Raw genomic sequence first — 14757 nt, 5'->3', positions numbered from 1 at the left:
GCCCCGTGATCTTGGCAGCACCGTGATCTTGGCAGCACCGTGATCTTGGCAGCCCGTGATCATGGCTGCAGTTTCTGGTGCAATGCAGAAACTGAGTGACACAGCATACATTCTATAGGCAACATTCAGTGCTATTATTATCTATCAATATTATCAATATAAAAAATGATAACTTATCAATATCTTTATAATCAGCTATCATTATCATCTATTACTAAGTTGAGATGCCCCAAAACCAAACATATGTTCAACTCCTATACATCAGGCCAGTGAGAGGACGGTTTTCCACTCCTATTCATTAAATTAGGCCAGTGAGGACGGTTTTCAACTCCTATACATCAGGCCAGTGAGGACGGTTTTCCACTCCTATACATCAGGCCAGTGAGGACGGTTTTCCACTCCTATACATCAGGCCAGTGAGGACGGTTTTCCACTCCTATTCATTAAATTAGGCCAGTGAGGACGGTTTTCAACTCCTATACATCAGGCCAGTGAGGACGGTTTTCCACTCCTATACATCAGGCCAGTGAGGACGGTTTTCCACTCCTATACATCAGGCCAGTGAGAGGACGGTTTTCAACTCCTATACATCAGGCCAGTGAGAGGACGGTTAAACTCCTATATATTAATTAGGTCAGTGAGAGGACGGTTTTCAACTCCTATATATTAATTAGGTCAGTGAGAGGACGGTTTTCAACTCCTATACATTAATTAAGTCAGTGAGAGGACGGTTAAACTCCTATATATTAATTAGGTCAGTGAGAGGACGGTTTTCAACTCCTATACATTAATTAAGTCAGTGAGAGGACGGTTTTCCACTCCTATATATTAATTAGGTCAGTGAGAGGACGGTTTAACTCCTATATATTAATTAGGTCAGTGAGAGGACGGTTTTCAACTCCTATATATTAATTAGGTCAGTGAGAGGACGGTTTTCAACTCCTATACATTAATTAGGCCAGTGAGAGGACGGTTTTCAACTCCTATACATTAATTAAGTCAGTGAGAGGACGGTTTTCCACTCCTATACATTAATTAGGTCAGTGAGAGGACGGTTTTCAACTCCTATATATTAATTAGGTCAGTGAGAGGACGGTTTTCAACTCCTATATATTATGTCAGTGAGAGGACGGTTTTCCACTCCTATATATTAATTAGGCCAGTGAGAGGACGGTTTTCAACTCCTATATATTAATTAGGTCAGTGAGAGGACGGTTTTCCACTCCTATATATTAATTAGGCCAGTGAGAGGACGGTTTTCAACTCCTATATATTAATTAGGCCAGTGAGAGGACGGTTTTCAACTCCTATATATTAATTAGGTCAGTGAGAGGACGGTTTTCAACTCCTATACATTAATTAGGTCAGTGAGAGGACGGTTTCTGTGAACACCTTCTAGAAGCCATAGAGGGCATGGTGTGGAATGTTGCCGGGCTGTAGAGAGGGAGAGAGGGTGAGAGGGTGCTGTGACTGTAATGCTTTTTTTAGTCCGTAACTCTGACATGTGACCCCTCCCTCCCTCCCTCCCTCCCTCCGCCCTGGGCTCTATGAGCAGCAACCATAGAGATATAAAAGAGGACTGATCTTTGTCGCTGTGCCATTACGGCGTGTGTGACATGCATGATGCCTTGTATTCATCTAGAGGCCTCTCTACCTACCTCTATGAGCTGCATGTATGGTTCACGTCACAGCTAAATGAGAAGCCTTGACCACCATCACACAGAATGTGACTATACATGGTCCACTAGTCCAGACAGACAGACCAAACCTCAGACAAACAACAACGTTTGGTTTCTACATTATGATCAGACTATGACCATTGAGACGTTCTTAGCACCCATGTTCCCTACTCAGCAGAGTTAGATGAGAACCTTTAGCAGACAGACAAACAAAAATCATCCTCTCTTACCTGATGAGTTCCTTCCGGTTCTCGATCAGTTTGACCAGTTCCTTGTCGAAGTACTCCTCTTCCTGGTCGTTCCCCGCACCCTCCCGTTCCGCCGTCTCCACGCGCTGCTTGTGCACCCTGCTGGAGATGTGGTTGGCGTAGTCCGTTAGGCTCACCATGGTCACCCGGCACACCCGGCACTCATGGCCACAGTCCCTGGGGAGGGAAGGGGACAGTGGGCGCTCAATAACCCCCTCTGGCATGGTGATATCTGCTTCTAGTCACACCTGACAAGTAACAACTGGTCTGGTCTGGTCTCCCTGTTCGTCTGCAGAGCCTTGGACAATACAGGCTCTAGGTTTAAAAAGGTATATTATATTCCTCAACAATCCTTATAAAAAAAAAAAAATGCTCTTCCGGTTTCTTATACTCTTCTTCGGAGATCAGGAGGCAAACTGACGTATTATTTTCTGTCGTTTAAGAAAAATAAAGAGTTACGATCTGCTGGTTAAGTCTTCATCTGCTCTTCTAGTCGTTTCCAGCGGGCCGGTGGTGGCAGTTTGGCGGAGGCAGGAGGCTGTGCGTCAGTAGCATGGTAACATTTATCCCACGGTACACCACTACGTAGCCATCCAGGCAGCTAACGGAGCACAGTCGTGTGGTGGGCTATGTGGAGACACAGGCAGGGAGGGGAGGAGGCCTCAGCCTAGCGCTCTGCTGCTGTCATGATGGTAGTCTGCTGTGCTCTGGGGCTGTGCTCAGCCAGCCTCTCTCTATTTCTGCTATGTCCCTCAGACAACCCCCAACCCCCCCCAACTGCAGTATCGGTCTTCACTTCATCCACACTGAATACCCAACTGTGGAGCTGCTGAGGCTGTGGACCAATCATTAGGCTGGTTGTAACCGGACCCTTGGCCAAGCAGCAGCTGTCGATAATTCACCACAGAAGTCAGCGTCCCAAACGGCACCCTATTCCCTATGTAGTGCACTACTTTAGACCAGAGAATGGCACCCTATTCCCTATATAGTGCACTACTTTAGACCAGAGAATGGCACCCTATTCCCTATATAGTGCACTACTTTAGACCAGAGAATGGCACCCTATTCCCTATATAGTGCACTACTTTAGACCAGAGAATGGCACCCTATTCCCTATATAGTGCACTACTTTAGACCAGAGAATGGCACCCTATTCCCTATATAGTGCACTACTTTTGACCAGAGCCCTTTTCCAAAGGGAATAGGGAGCCATTTGGGACGCCTCTCCTAGAATGTCCCACTGTAGAGGGGCTGAGAGGTACCATGACTTTATTGGCTACGGTTCAACCTCTAAGACACTGTCATTGGCTCCCCCCGACGTTCTGTTAACTCATTGATAAGGTTGGGGTTTGATTTGGAAGTGTACTGTTTGTTTCTTGTGCAATGGTACGAAGGCAAAAACAATGGGTTCAATAATGTAATCAGTGAATCAATACAGGCTATATCTTCGCGTGTCTCTAATCAAACGTGTTTTTCATCGGTTCGCCGTGACTTTATAACAAAAAAAAGATAACGTCTATTTTACTGTCAATGACAAAGATGTTAATGAATTTTAAGGAACAATATTTTAAACTCATAAGCAAGAGTTACATCTCAACTAGACTAGGAACTAATGATTATATAGTGTACTTATTTATCTTAAAAACAACCAGACCAAGAACTAACAAATGTATGCTAAATTGTAACACATTCCCCTCTCCTTTCCCCTAGATGTTAGTTACGGTTAAGAGCCTGCCCGCTGCCATCACATATTTCAGTAATCTCCAGCATAGTCACTTGAAATAGTTGCAGACTGCGTCCCATAACACCCTATTTCCCATTTAGTGCACTTCATTTGACCAAGGCCCATTGGGCTCTAGTCTAAAGTAGTGCACTATGTAGGGAATAGGGTGTCATTAGGGATATACCCGCAATCAGTTGGTCGTCGGTCCGGGCCTGTTAATAATAATAATAATATTAATATGCCATTTAGCAGACGCTTTTATCCAAAGCGACTTACAGTCGTGCGTGCATACATTTTTGTGTATGGGTGGTCCCGGGGATCGAACCCACTACCTTGGCGTTACAAGCGCCGTGCTCTACCAGCTGAGCTACAGAGGACCACGTCAGTCGGTCCGGGCCTGTTGTTCCAGTCAGTCAGTCGGTCTGGGCCTGTTGTTCCAGTAAGTCGGTCGGTCCGGGCCTGTTGTTCCAGTCAGTTGGTCCGGGCCTGTTGTTCCAGTCAGTCAGTCGGTCTGGGCCTGTTGTTCCAGTAAGTCGGTCGGTCCGGGCCTGTTGTTCCAGTCAGTTGGTCCTGGCCTGTTGTTCCAGTCAGTTGGTCCGGGCCTGTTGTTCCAGTCAGTCGGTCTGGGCCTGTTGTTCCAGTCAGTCGGTCTGGGCCTGTTGTTCCAGTCAGTTGGTCCTGTTGTTCCAGTCAGTCGGTCCGGGCCTGTTGTTCCAGTCAGTCGGTCCGGGCCTGTTGTTCCAGTCAGTTGATCCTGTTGTTCCAGTCAGTCGGTCCGGGCCTGTTGTTCCAGTCAGTTGGTCCTGTTGTTCCAGTCAGTTGGTCCGGGCCTGTTGTTCCAGTCAGTTGGTCCGGGCCTGTTGTTCCAGTCAGTCGGTCTGGGCCTGTTGTTCCAGTCAGTTGGGCCTGTTGTTCCAGTCAGTCGGTCTGGGCCTGTTGTTCCAGTCAGTTGGGCCTGTTGTTCCAGTCAGTTGGGCCTGTTGTTCCAGTCAGTTGGGCCTGTTGTTCCAGTCAGTCGGTCCTGTTGTTCCAGTCAGTTGGGCCTGTTGTTCCAGTCAGTTGGTCCTGTTGTTCCAGTCAGTTGGGCCTGTTGTTCCAGTCAGTTGGTCCTGTTGTTCCAGTCAGTCGGTCCGGGCCTGTTGTTCCAGTCAGTTGGTCCTGTTGTTCCAGTCAGTTGGTCCTGTTGTTCCAGTCAGTCGGGCCGGGCCTGTTGTTCCAGTCAGTCGGGCCGGGCCTGTTGTTCCAGTCAGTTGGTCTGGGCCTGTTGTTCCAGTCAGTTGGTCCGGGCCTGTTGTTCCAGTCAGTTGGTCCGGGCCTGTTGTTCCAGTCAGTTGGGCCTGTTGTTCCAGTCAGTTGGTCCTGTTGTTCCAGTCAGTTGGTCCGGTCCTGTTGTTCCAGTCAGTTGGTCCTGTTGTTCCAGTCAGTTGGTCCTGTTGTTCCAGTCAGTTGGTCCGGGCCTGTTGTTCCAGTCAGTTGGGCCTGTTGTTCCAGTCAGTTGGTCCGGGCCTGTTGTTCCAGTCAGTTGGTCCGGGCCTGTTGTTCCAGTCAGTTGGGCCTGTTGTTCCAGTCAGTTGGTCCTGTTGTTCCAGTCAGTTGGTCCGGGCCTGTTGTTCCAGTCAGTTGGGCCTGTTGTTCCAGTCAGTTGGTCCTGTTGTTCCAGTCAGTTGGTCCTGTTGTTCCAGTCAGTTGGTCCTGTTGTTCCAGTCAGTTGGTCCTGTTGTTCCAGTCAGTTGGTCCTGTTGTTCCAGTCAGTTGGTCCGGGCCTGTTGTTCCAGTCAGTTGGTCCTGTTGTTCCAGTCAGTTGGTCCTGTTGTTCCAGTCAGTTGGTCCTGGCCTGTTGTTCCAGTCAGTTGGTCCGGGCCTGTTGTTCCAGTCAGTTGGTCCTGTTGTTCCAGTCAGTTGGTCCTGTTGTTCCAGTCAGTTGGTCCTGTTGTTCCAGTCAGTTGGTCCGGGCCTGTTGTTCCAGTCAGTTGGTCCGGGCCTGTTGTTCCAGTCAGTTGGTCCGGGCCTGTTGTTCCAGTCAGTTGGTCCTGTTGTTCCAGTCAGTTGGTCCTGTTGTTCCAGTCAGTTGGTCCTGTTGTTCCAGTCAGTTGGTCCTGTTGTTCCAGTCAGTTGGTCCTGTTGTTCCAGTCAGTTGTTCCAGTCAGTTGGTCCTGTTGTTCCAGTCAGTTGGTCCTGTTGTTCCAGTCAGTTGGTCCTGTTGTTCCAGTCAGTCGGGCCTGTTGTTCCAGTCAGTTGGTCCTGTTGTTCCAGTCAGTTGGTCCTGTTGTTCCAGTCAGTCGGGCCTGTTGTTCCAGTCAGTTGGTCCTGTTGTTCCAGTCAGTTGGTCCTGTTGTTCCAGTCAGTCGGGCCTGTTGTTCCAGTCAGTTGGTCCTGTTGTTGTTAGTTTGAGTCTACAGCTTCAACTGATAATGAAGAGACGCCCAGGTCAGATCCCAAATCTCACACGCAGACCCTAAACAGACAAACGTGACACGTTGCGAGTGGCCCCGTTCCTGGCCTGTTGTTCCAGTCAGATTGTGTCTATACATACAGTGGGGAGAACAAGTATTTGATCCACTGCCGATTTTGCAGGTTTTCCTACTTACAAAGCATGTAGAGGTCTGTAATTTTTATCATATGTACACTTCAACTGTGAGAGACGGAATCTAAAACAAAAATCCAGAAAATCACATTGTATGATTTTTAAGTAATTAATTTGCATTTTATTGCATGACATAAGTATTTGATACATCAGAAAAGCAGAACTTAATATTTGGTACAGAAACCTTTGTTTGCAATTACAGAGATCATACGTTTCCTGTAGGTCTTGACCAGGTTTGCACACACTGCAGCAGGGATTTTGGCCCACTCCTCCACACAGACCTTCTCTAGATCCTTCAGGTTTGGGGCTGTCGCTGGGCAATACAGACTTTCAGCTACCTCCAAAGATGTTCTATTGGGTTCAGGTCTGGAGACTGGCTAGGCCACTCCAGGGCCTTGAGATGCTTCTTACAGAGCCACTCCTTAGTTGCCCTGGCTGTGTGTTCTGGTCGTTGTCATGCTGGAAGACCCAGCCACGACCCACCTTCAATGCTCTTACTGAGGGAAGGAGGTTGTTGGCCAAGATCTCACGATACATGGGCCCCATCCATCCTCCCCCTCAATACGGTGCAGTCGTCCTGTCCCCTTTGCAGAAAAGCATCCCCAAATAATTATGTTTCCACCTCCATGCTTCACGGTTGGGGTGGTGTTCTTGGGGTTGTACTCATCCTTCTTCTTCCTCCAAACACGGCGAGTGGAGTTTAGACCAAAAAGCTCTATTTTTGTCTCATCAGACCACATGACCTTCTCCCATTCCTCCTCTGGATCATCCAGATGGTCATTGGCAAACTTCAGACGGGCCTGGAGATGCGCTGGCTTGAGCAGGGGGACCTTGCGTGCGCTGCAGGATTTTAATCCATGACGGCGTAGTGTGTTACTAATGGTTTTCTTTGAGACTGTGGTCCCAGCTCTCTTCAGGTCATTGACCAGGTCCTGCCATGTAGTTCTGGGCTGATCCCTCACCTTCCTCATGATCATTGATGCCCCACGAGGTGAGATCTTGCATTGAGCCCCAGACCGAGGGTGATTGACCGTCATCTTGAACTTCTTCCATTTTCTAATAATTGCACCAACAGTTGTTGCCTTCTCACCAAGCTGCTTGCCTATCGTCCTGTAGCCCATCCCAGCCTTGTGCAGGTCTACATTTTTATCCCTGATGTCCTTACACAGCTCTCTGGTCTTGGCCATTGTGGAGAGGTTGGAGTCTGTTTGATTGAGTGTGTGGACAGGTGTCTTTTATACAGGTAACGAGTTCAAACGGGTGCAGTTAATACAGGTAATGAGTGGAGAACGGGGGCTTCTTAAAGAAAAACTAAAAAGTCTGTGAGAGCCGGAATTCTTACTGGTTGGTAGGTGATCAAATACTTATGTCATGCAATAAAATGCAAATTAATTACTTTTTAAAAAATCATACAATGTGATTTTCTGGATTTTTGTTTTAGATTCCGTCTCTCACAGTTGAAGTGTATGATATGATAAAAATTACAGACCTCTACATGCTTTGTAAGTAGGAAAACCTGCAAAATCGGCAGTGTATCAAATACTTGTTCTCCTCGCTGTATGTATATGCCATAGTTGTGGCAGCTGTGCCCCTACCCATTTTCCAGATAATGCTAGGCTGGGCACACGTGACGAATCACACACGTGACCAATCACACACGTGACCAATCACACACGTGACCAATCACACACGTGACCAATCACACAATTGACCAATCACACACGTGACCAATGTCTAGGGCCGGAAAGGTTTTCCTGATCAACAAGACTTGACAGCAGTTGCACCATCATCTCCTGAAACATTTGTGGAAATTCATTAATCTCAAGCAAACCTATTCCAATTTGCTCTGCAGGCTAAAATAGGCTAAATGTGCAACAATTTGTGCAACCTGTGCAGGTTGAGTTACTGTAAGTTCAGTAGGATGGTAGTTCTCACCGGCCTTTCAGGTTCTCCAGTTCACGGTGATGTAGCATACTCTTCATATGCTCATCCATCTCCTGGGAGACAAGGACAGAAACTCTTTTAGTTCATTCATATCTAAAAGACAGCATGATATTATCAAAACAAAAAAAGGTAATGGTGATAAAAGCGTAATCTTTAGGTTTTTAGAAAAGCGCTATAAAAATAAAATTGTATAAATCACATGTAGACCGATAATCATTCAGTTTCTTTCCAGGAGGCTTTGAAGCGGTTTTACCTGTTTGGAGCTGTATACGATCTGACAGAGGATGCACTTCCTTTCTCTCCCCATGTTGGACGATGGTGGTGGGTTTCAAATCAGGCCATTACGTACTGTTGGGAGGAAATAAAAGGAGAATTTGTGAAAATAGTCTGTATAAAAAGCATCCCTGACTGAACGGACACTGGGCAAATTGTTTGTGTAATACTGCCGCCTCAATTCTAAATAAACGCCAGCTGCCCAAATACATGTAGACCACATTATGTTTCCTACAAGCATGCAGGACTGCTGCCAGTGGCCAGCTATCCTCTGACCCAGCAGAGTGTGTGTGCATGCTACTGGGCTGGCAAAGCCCCATCAGCTGGGACAGAGGGGAGCGGAGGTCATCTCTTTCCCACCTCCCACGTCTAGCTGGCTCTTCCTCAACATGCCACCCAACCCCGTCTGGCCTGCCCTGAATGCCAGCCCTGCAGCAGACTCTGTCAGGCCACAGTCTAATTCCAGAGCCAGCATACATCCCAAATGGTCCTATTCCCTATATATAGTGCACTACTTTTACAAATTAGTGCATTTTATAGGGAATAGGGTGCCATTTGGATGACCAGTCTGCTGATAGAACAGCTCTAGAGCCCGCAGCAGGGCTAGTGGAGAGGCTAGCGGAGGCTAGTGGAGAGGCTAGCGGAGGCTAGTGGAGAGGCTAATGCAGAGGCTAGTGGAGAAGCTAGTGGAGAGTCTAATGCATGGCTAATGCATGGCTAGTGGAGAAGCTAATGCAGAGGCTAGTGGAGAAGCTAGTGGAGAGGCTAATGCATGGCTAATGCATGGCTAGTGGAGAGGCTAGTGGAGAGGCTAATGCATGGCTAGTGGAGAGGCTAGTGGAGAGGCTAATGCAGAGGCTAGTGGAGAGGCTAGTGGAGAAGCTAGTGCCACATTTTCATTCAGGGTAAGTTGAGTTAGCTTGCCCAGGAGCAGATTAGTTCTGAAGGTTTTGTTGCCATAGAAATTTACCAGGCTAAAAAGGTGAGCCACTTCCGTGTGACCGGTTATCCCGAGTTTAACTCAGAGTTGACCAAAGTTACCTCGCTAACTGCTCAAACCTGATTCATAGTATACCCCGCTTGTCAAATGAACTATTATACTGAACAAAAACATAAAAACGCAACAATTTCAAAGATTTCACTGAGTTACAGATCATATAAGGAAATCAGTCAATTTAAATAAATTCATTAGGCCCTAATCTATGGATTTCACAACAGGGAAAGCAGATATGCATCTGTTGGTCACAGATATGTTTAAAAAAGAGGGTTGTGGATCAGAAAACCAGTCAGTATCTGACCACCATTGCCTCATGCAGCGCGACACATCTCCTTTGCATAGTTGATCAGGCTGTTGATTGTGGCCTGTGGAATGTTTCACCACTACTCTTCAATGGCTGTGCGAAGTTGCTGTATACTGTCGTACATGTCTATCCAGAGCATCCCAAACATGCTAAATTGGTGACATGTCTGGTGAGTATGCAGGCCATGGAAGAACTGGGACATTTTTCAGCTTCCAGGAACTGTGTACAGATCCTTGCGACATGGGGCAGTGCATTATCATGCTGAAACATGAGGTGATGGCGGCGGATGAATGGCACGACAATGGGCCTCAGGATCTCGTCACGGTATCTCTGCACATTCTAATTGCCATTGATAAAATGCAATTGTGTTCGTTGTCCGTAGTTTATGCCTGCCTGCCCATACCATAACCCCTCCGCCACCATGGGCACTCTGTTCACAACGTTGATGTCAGCAAACCGCTCGACCACACGACGCCATACAAGCTTGTCTGCCATCTGTCCAGTACAGTTGAAACCGGGATTCATCCGTGAAGAGCACACTTCTCCAACGTGCCAGTGGCCATCGAAGGTGACCATTTGCCCACTGAAGTAGGTTACAAAGCCAAACTGCAGTCAGGTCAAGACCCTGGTGAGGATGACGAGCACGCAGGTGAGCTTCCCTGAGACGGTTTCTGAAAGTTTGTGCAGAAAAACCCACCGTTCATCAGCTGTCCGGGTGGCTGGTCTTAGACCACCCCGCAGGTGAAGAAGATGGACGTGGAGGTCCTGGGCTGGTGTGGTTAGCGGTTGTGAGGCCAGTTGGACGTACTGCCAAATTCTCTAAAACAACGTTGGAGGCGGCTTATGGTAGAGAAATGAACATTAAATTCTCTGGCAACAGCTCTGGTGGACATTCCTGCAGTCAGCATGCCAATTGCATGCTCCCTCAAAACTTGAGACATCTGTGGCATTGTGTTGTGTGACAAAACTGCACATTTTAGAATGGCCTTTTATTGTCACCAACACAAGGTGCACCTGTGTAATGATCACGCTGTTTAATCAGCTTCTTGATATGCCACACCTGTCAGGTGGATGGATTATCTTGGCAAAGGAGAAATGCTCACTAACAGGGATGTAAACAAATTTGGGAGAAATAAGCTTTTTGTGCATATGTAAAAATTCTGGGATCTTTTATTTAAGCTCATGAAACATGGGACCAACACTTTACATGTTGCATTTACATTTTTGTTCAGTGTAAAAATTGAGTCACTCTGAGAAACAAATTGACTCTTGCATCAGTAAAAAGATTGAATCGTTCGTGAACTGCCCATTCCTACTGCACATCACAATTAATTGGTATACAGCCTAAAACTAATGCCTTCAAAATTATGTAAACATTCTGTACAATGTTGAATAAAATTACATTTAAATGTACTCTAGCGGTTGTCTGTGCGGTTTGTCCTTCAACTGCTCCACATGAGGCACAATATCCCCAGGAAAGTAATGTTCACTCGACTTTAGTTATTCCACATGTTGTTGTTACAGCCTGAATTCAAAATGGTTTAAATAGATTTGTATTCTCACCGATCTACACACAATACCCCATAATGACAAAGTGAAAATATGTTTTTAGAAACTTTTGCAAATGTATTGAAAATTATATACAGAAATATCTAACTCAGTGCTAGTCAGTGGAGTGGTTGTGTGGTCCAAGTCTGGGTTTAAGGGTCTCTTTTCCAAGCTTAAAAGGATAAACATTCACATGCAACGCCATCGGCCAGAAAAGATTGAATACATTGGCCTTGCTGTCAATCCAGCATGACTTCTGCCGCATTCAAAACAACTGGAAACTCGGAACTGGGAAATCTCAGACTTCAGTGAGTTCAAGACAACTGGGAACTCGGGAAAAAAAACTAGCTCCGACTGGGAAAACACGTTTTGAACTGTCATCCAACTCGGAATTCCAAGTCGGTAACTCAGGCATTTTTCTAGAGCTCCAACCTGAAGATCACTGACGTAATAATTCGACCTTGTTTTTTCCCCCGAGTTCCCAGTTGTCTTGAAAGTGCCAGACTTTGATGACAAAATTTGCCCACAAGGACCGCCGCACCACCTTCCTGTTCAAGTGAGCGCAGCACAACAAGGGGGCTGTCAATACATGCGTGGCTAACAACAAACACACCCGCCATAGCCAGTCCATTGTTTTGCTAGCAAGCTAACGTTAGCTTTGCTTAGGATAGAGCCTTGCCCCACACATGGCTCTGTTCACAACTGACTAGCTAGCTAACTGGTTTGGCGAAAAAGTGGCTAGTCAACGTTAGCTACTTCAGACACAAATGTAAGTATTTGGCTAACTTGTTTTATTTTTGTTTGTGTATGCATGAGGTTAGCTACTAACTAGGTAGATAACTAACATTAGCTAAAACATGTATATCAAACTAGCGAACGTTAGCTACGTTGGCTAACTAGCTAGCTAACGTTACTTCTATCTAGCGATGAAACAAACACACAGTTCTCACCACAGCTCTTCAAACTTACCCCCAAAACTCTTCTAATCTAAAATGAGAACCGCTTGTATGTAGCTAACTCGTGTACATTTAGCAAGAATACCTTTAAATACCTCGTTTACTGGCGCAAGTTCATCCACTTCCCGTCTTGCCGCTGGATCGACCCGGCTGCCCTTCCCCTTCCAGATGGGTTTCCTCCAGATGGATTTCTCCAGATGGGTTTCCTCCAGATGGGTTTCCTCCAGATGGGTTCTGGGCTGTGTTCCCGAACGTCAGCGTGTGAGAGGAAGAGGCGAAGCCAACGGTTGTTTTTTTTTTACCACAGATGGATCAACGAGACAAATATTTCACCGGATGTGTACCTGTGAAGTGGCCGGCAGTGGGAGAAGATGGAACGACACGGATTTTCACCGACATTCTGCTGATTTTCTCATCGATGAAACGTTTGATCTCAATACAGTTTTTCTGTTCCCAAAACAAAAAATCTGTTATGACAGACTTTACCCTGTTAGATTTTTACCCTTTACTAAAGTAAAAATAAAAAAAATAAATGCGTTGTTTAGAACGGGCGAAGGCGAATTGCGTCACACCCGCACTTCGCAGAGTAGGCGTTCCCTAACGGAAATATGCAAATATATGCTAAACGAACCAATAGGATCTCGCTAGCTCGTGCTTGGCTCCGCCCACCTCCTTGCTTGTTCTGCCCCACTATCACTCATTTGTTTCCATTTGAAACGACAGGCATGGAACCAGGTAAATGCCGAGGCACATATACAGAATTATCGAAGAAGTAACAAAATATTAGAATATTATAGTGGTAACTAATTGGGAAGATGAGCTGCAAACAGTAATAACCCAAGAGGACTGGGAGGACATATCTAGAAGCACGTCCAAGACAACCAACTCTCTCCTCTGGAGGTAATACTCTCGGAAAACTCAAATAATACAATCAAAATACAACCGTGACATCACACCAAGTTGCTGGCGTAACTATGGGGACAGCAGAGCTAACCACACCCACATATTATATTCCTGCCCAATCCTCAATCATTTCTGGATTGAAGTATACAAAGTATTGGAAGAGAGATTGACTTCATCGCTGCTTGTTTTTGTGAGAGGTGTGGACGAGCTGAATGTACCAAGCGGTCTGTTTGGAATACTGGCACACAGCTCGGACACCCATGCATACCCCACAAGACTCGTCACCAGAGGTCTCTTCACAGTCCCCAAGTCCAGAACAGACTATGGGAGGCGCACAGTACTACATGGAGCCATGACTACATGGAACTATATTCCACATCAGGTAACTGATGCAAGCAGTAGAATCAGATTTTTAAAAATAGGTAAAAATACACCTTATGGAACAGCGGGGACTGTGAAGAGACACACACACAGGTACAGACACACTTACATATAGACACTCACTCTACACACACGTACACACGGATGTTGTATTGTAAATATGTGATAGTGGAGTAGTGGCCTGAGGGAACACACTGAATGTATTGGGTAAAGTGTTATGAAATATAATGTCATGTAATGTTTTTAAATTGTATATAACTGCCTTAATGTTGCAGGACCCCAGGAAGAGTAGCTGCTGCCTTGGCAGCAACTAATGGGGATCCTTAATAAATACAAAATACTAATACATAAAAGTTGTTTAGTTTATTTATTTACTATTTGGTCGTTGTTTTGGTATTTTGTTCCTTTTTGGGGAATCCTGTTTGCATCCCTCACAGTAGGTGGCGGAATGCACATGAAATTGTGCGATCGCCAATATACCATAGAAGAAGACGAAGATCAGACTGCAACACACCATTAAAAGGTGGAAATATTTGTTCCATTCATATGGTGATATTTGGTACCACACGCGCCACATATGTTGTTGTACATCAAACATTTGAATGGCGACTCAGAACCACACGTCGGATTATGTGATAGACAACCATTTATTTAAATGGTGATTTTTGAGCCCGGGGGGCATAGGGTCTGAGCAAGCGAATCGAGGAATCCGGGAGAAAGAGAGTGCACTTGTTTGAAATGAAAAAGCTTTGCAGTAACTATTGATAAAGAAGAACATAAAAACTAAGCAGCTGCTTTACAAGTGGGATGCGCTGCTGGGGGCTACATCCCGAGGGGTTCGTGCTGATTGTAAGGAGATTGTGTCAGGAGAAGTGCAGTATTATCATAAGGAGACGTATACTTGGAATATGGAGGAGGAATGGAGGGGAAAAGAGAGGCAGAGGAGATCTAAGAGACAGAGGAAGAGGGTGAGATTGAGTCGGTAAGAAATGGCGGGGAAAAGGAAGATGGTTTGTTGAAGTGTGCAGAAGGGCATGAGACAAAGGAATGTGTAGCAGAGGGGAAAGTAGTGGTATGTGTTAATTGTAGGGGTGGACATGGGGCTGGGGATCAGACATGTCCTGTGCGAGAGAGGCAGGTTGAGGTTTCCAGGGTAAGAGTAGAGAAGAAGTTGTCATATGCTGAGGCAGTGAAGAAAGTAGAGGAAGATGGGTCAA

The 14757-nt window shown here is 46.1% G+C and overlaps 1 protein-coding gene across 1 annotated transcript; it reads right to left on the bottom strand.

The window, feature by feature from the left end:
- Nucleotides 1-1905: 1905 nt before the first annotated feature.
- Nucleotides 1906-12731, bottom strand: LOC311114995 (zinc finger protein 106-like; the record flags this gene model as incomplete). The annotated part of the gene is made up of 4 exons (XM_084190218.1): nt 12352-12731; nt 8432-8526; nt 8170-8231; nt 1906-2104 (listed from the first exon to the last, which is right to left on the bottom strand). The coding sequence occupies exons 2-4, from the start codon at nt 8483-8485 to the stop codon at nt 1906-1908; spliced, it is 315 nt and encodes a 104-aa protein (XP_084046344.1). The 5' UTR covers nt 8486-8526; nt 12352-12731.
- Between the last annotated feature and the right edge of the window lie 2026 nt (nt 12732-14757).

Source organism: Coregonus lavaretus (genome assembly GCF_964263955.1).
Source record: "Coregonus lavaretus genome assembly, contig: HAP1_SCAFFOLD_6782, whole genome shotgun sequence".
In the NCBI taxonomy this organism is placed as follows: Eukaryota; Metazoa; Chordata; class Actinopteri; order Salmoniformes; family Salmonidae; genus Coregonus; species Coregonus lavaretus.
Note: the sequence above shows the minus strand (reverse complement) of the source record. Positions and strands in the feature narration are given on the sequence as shown.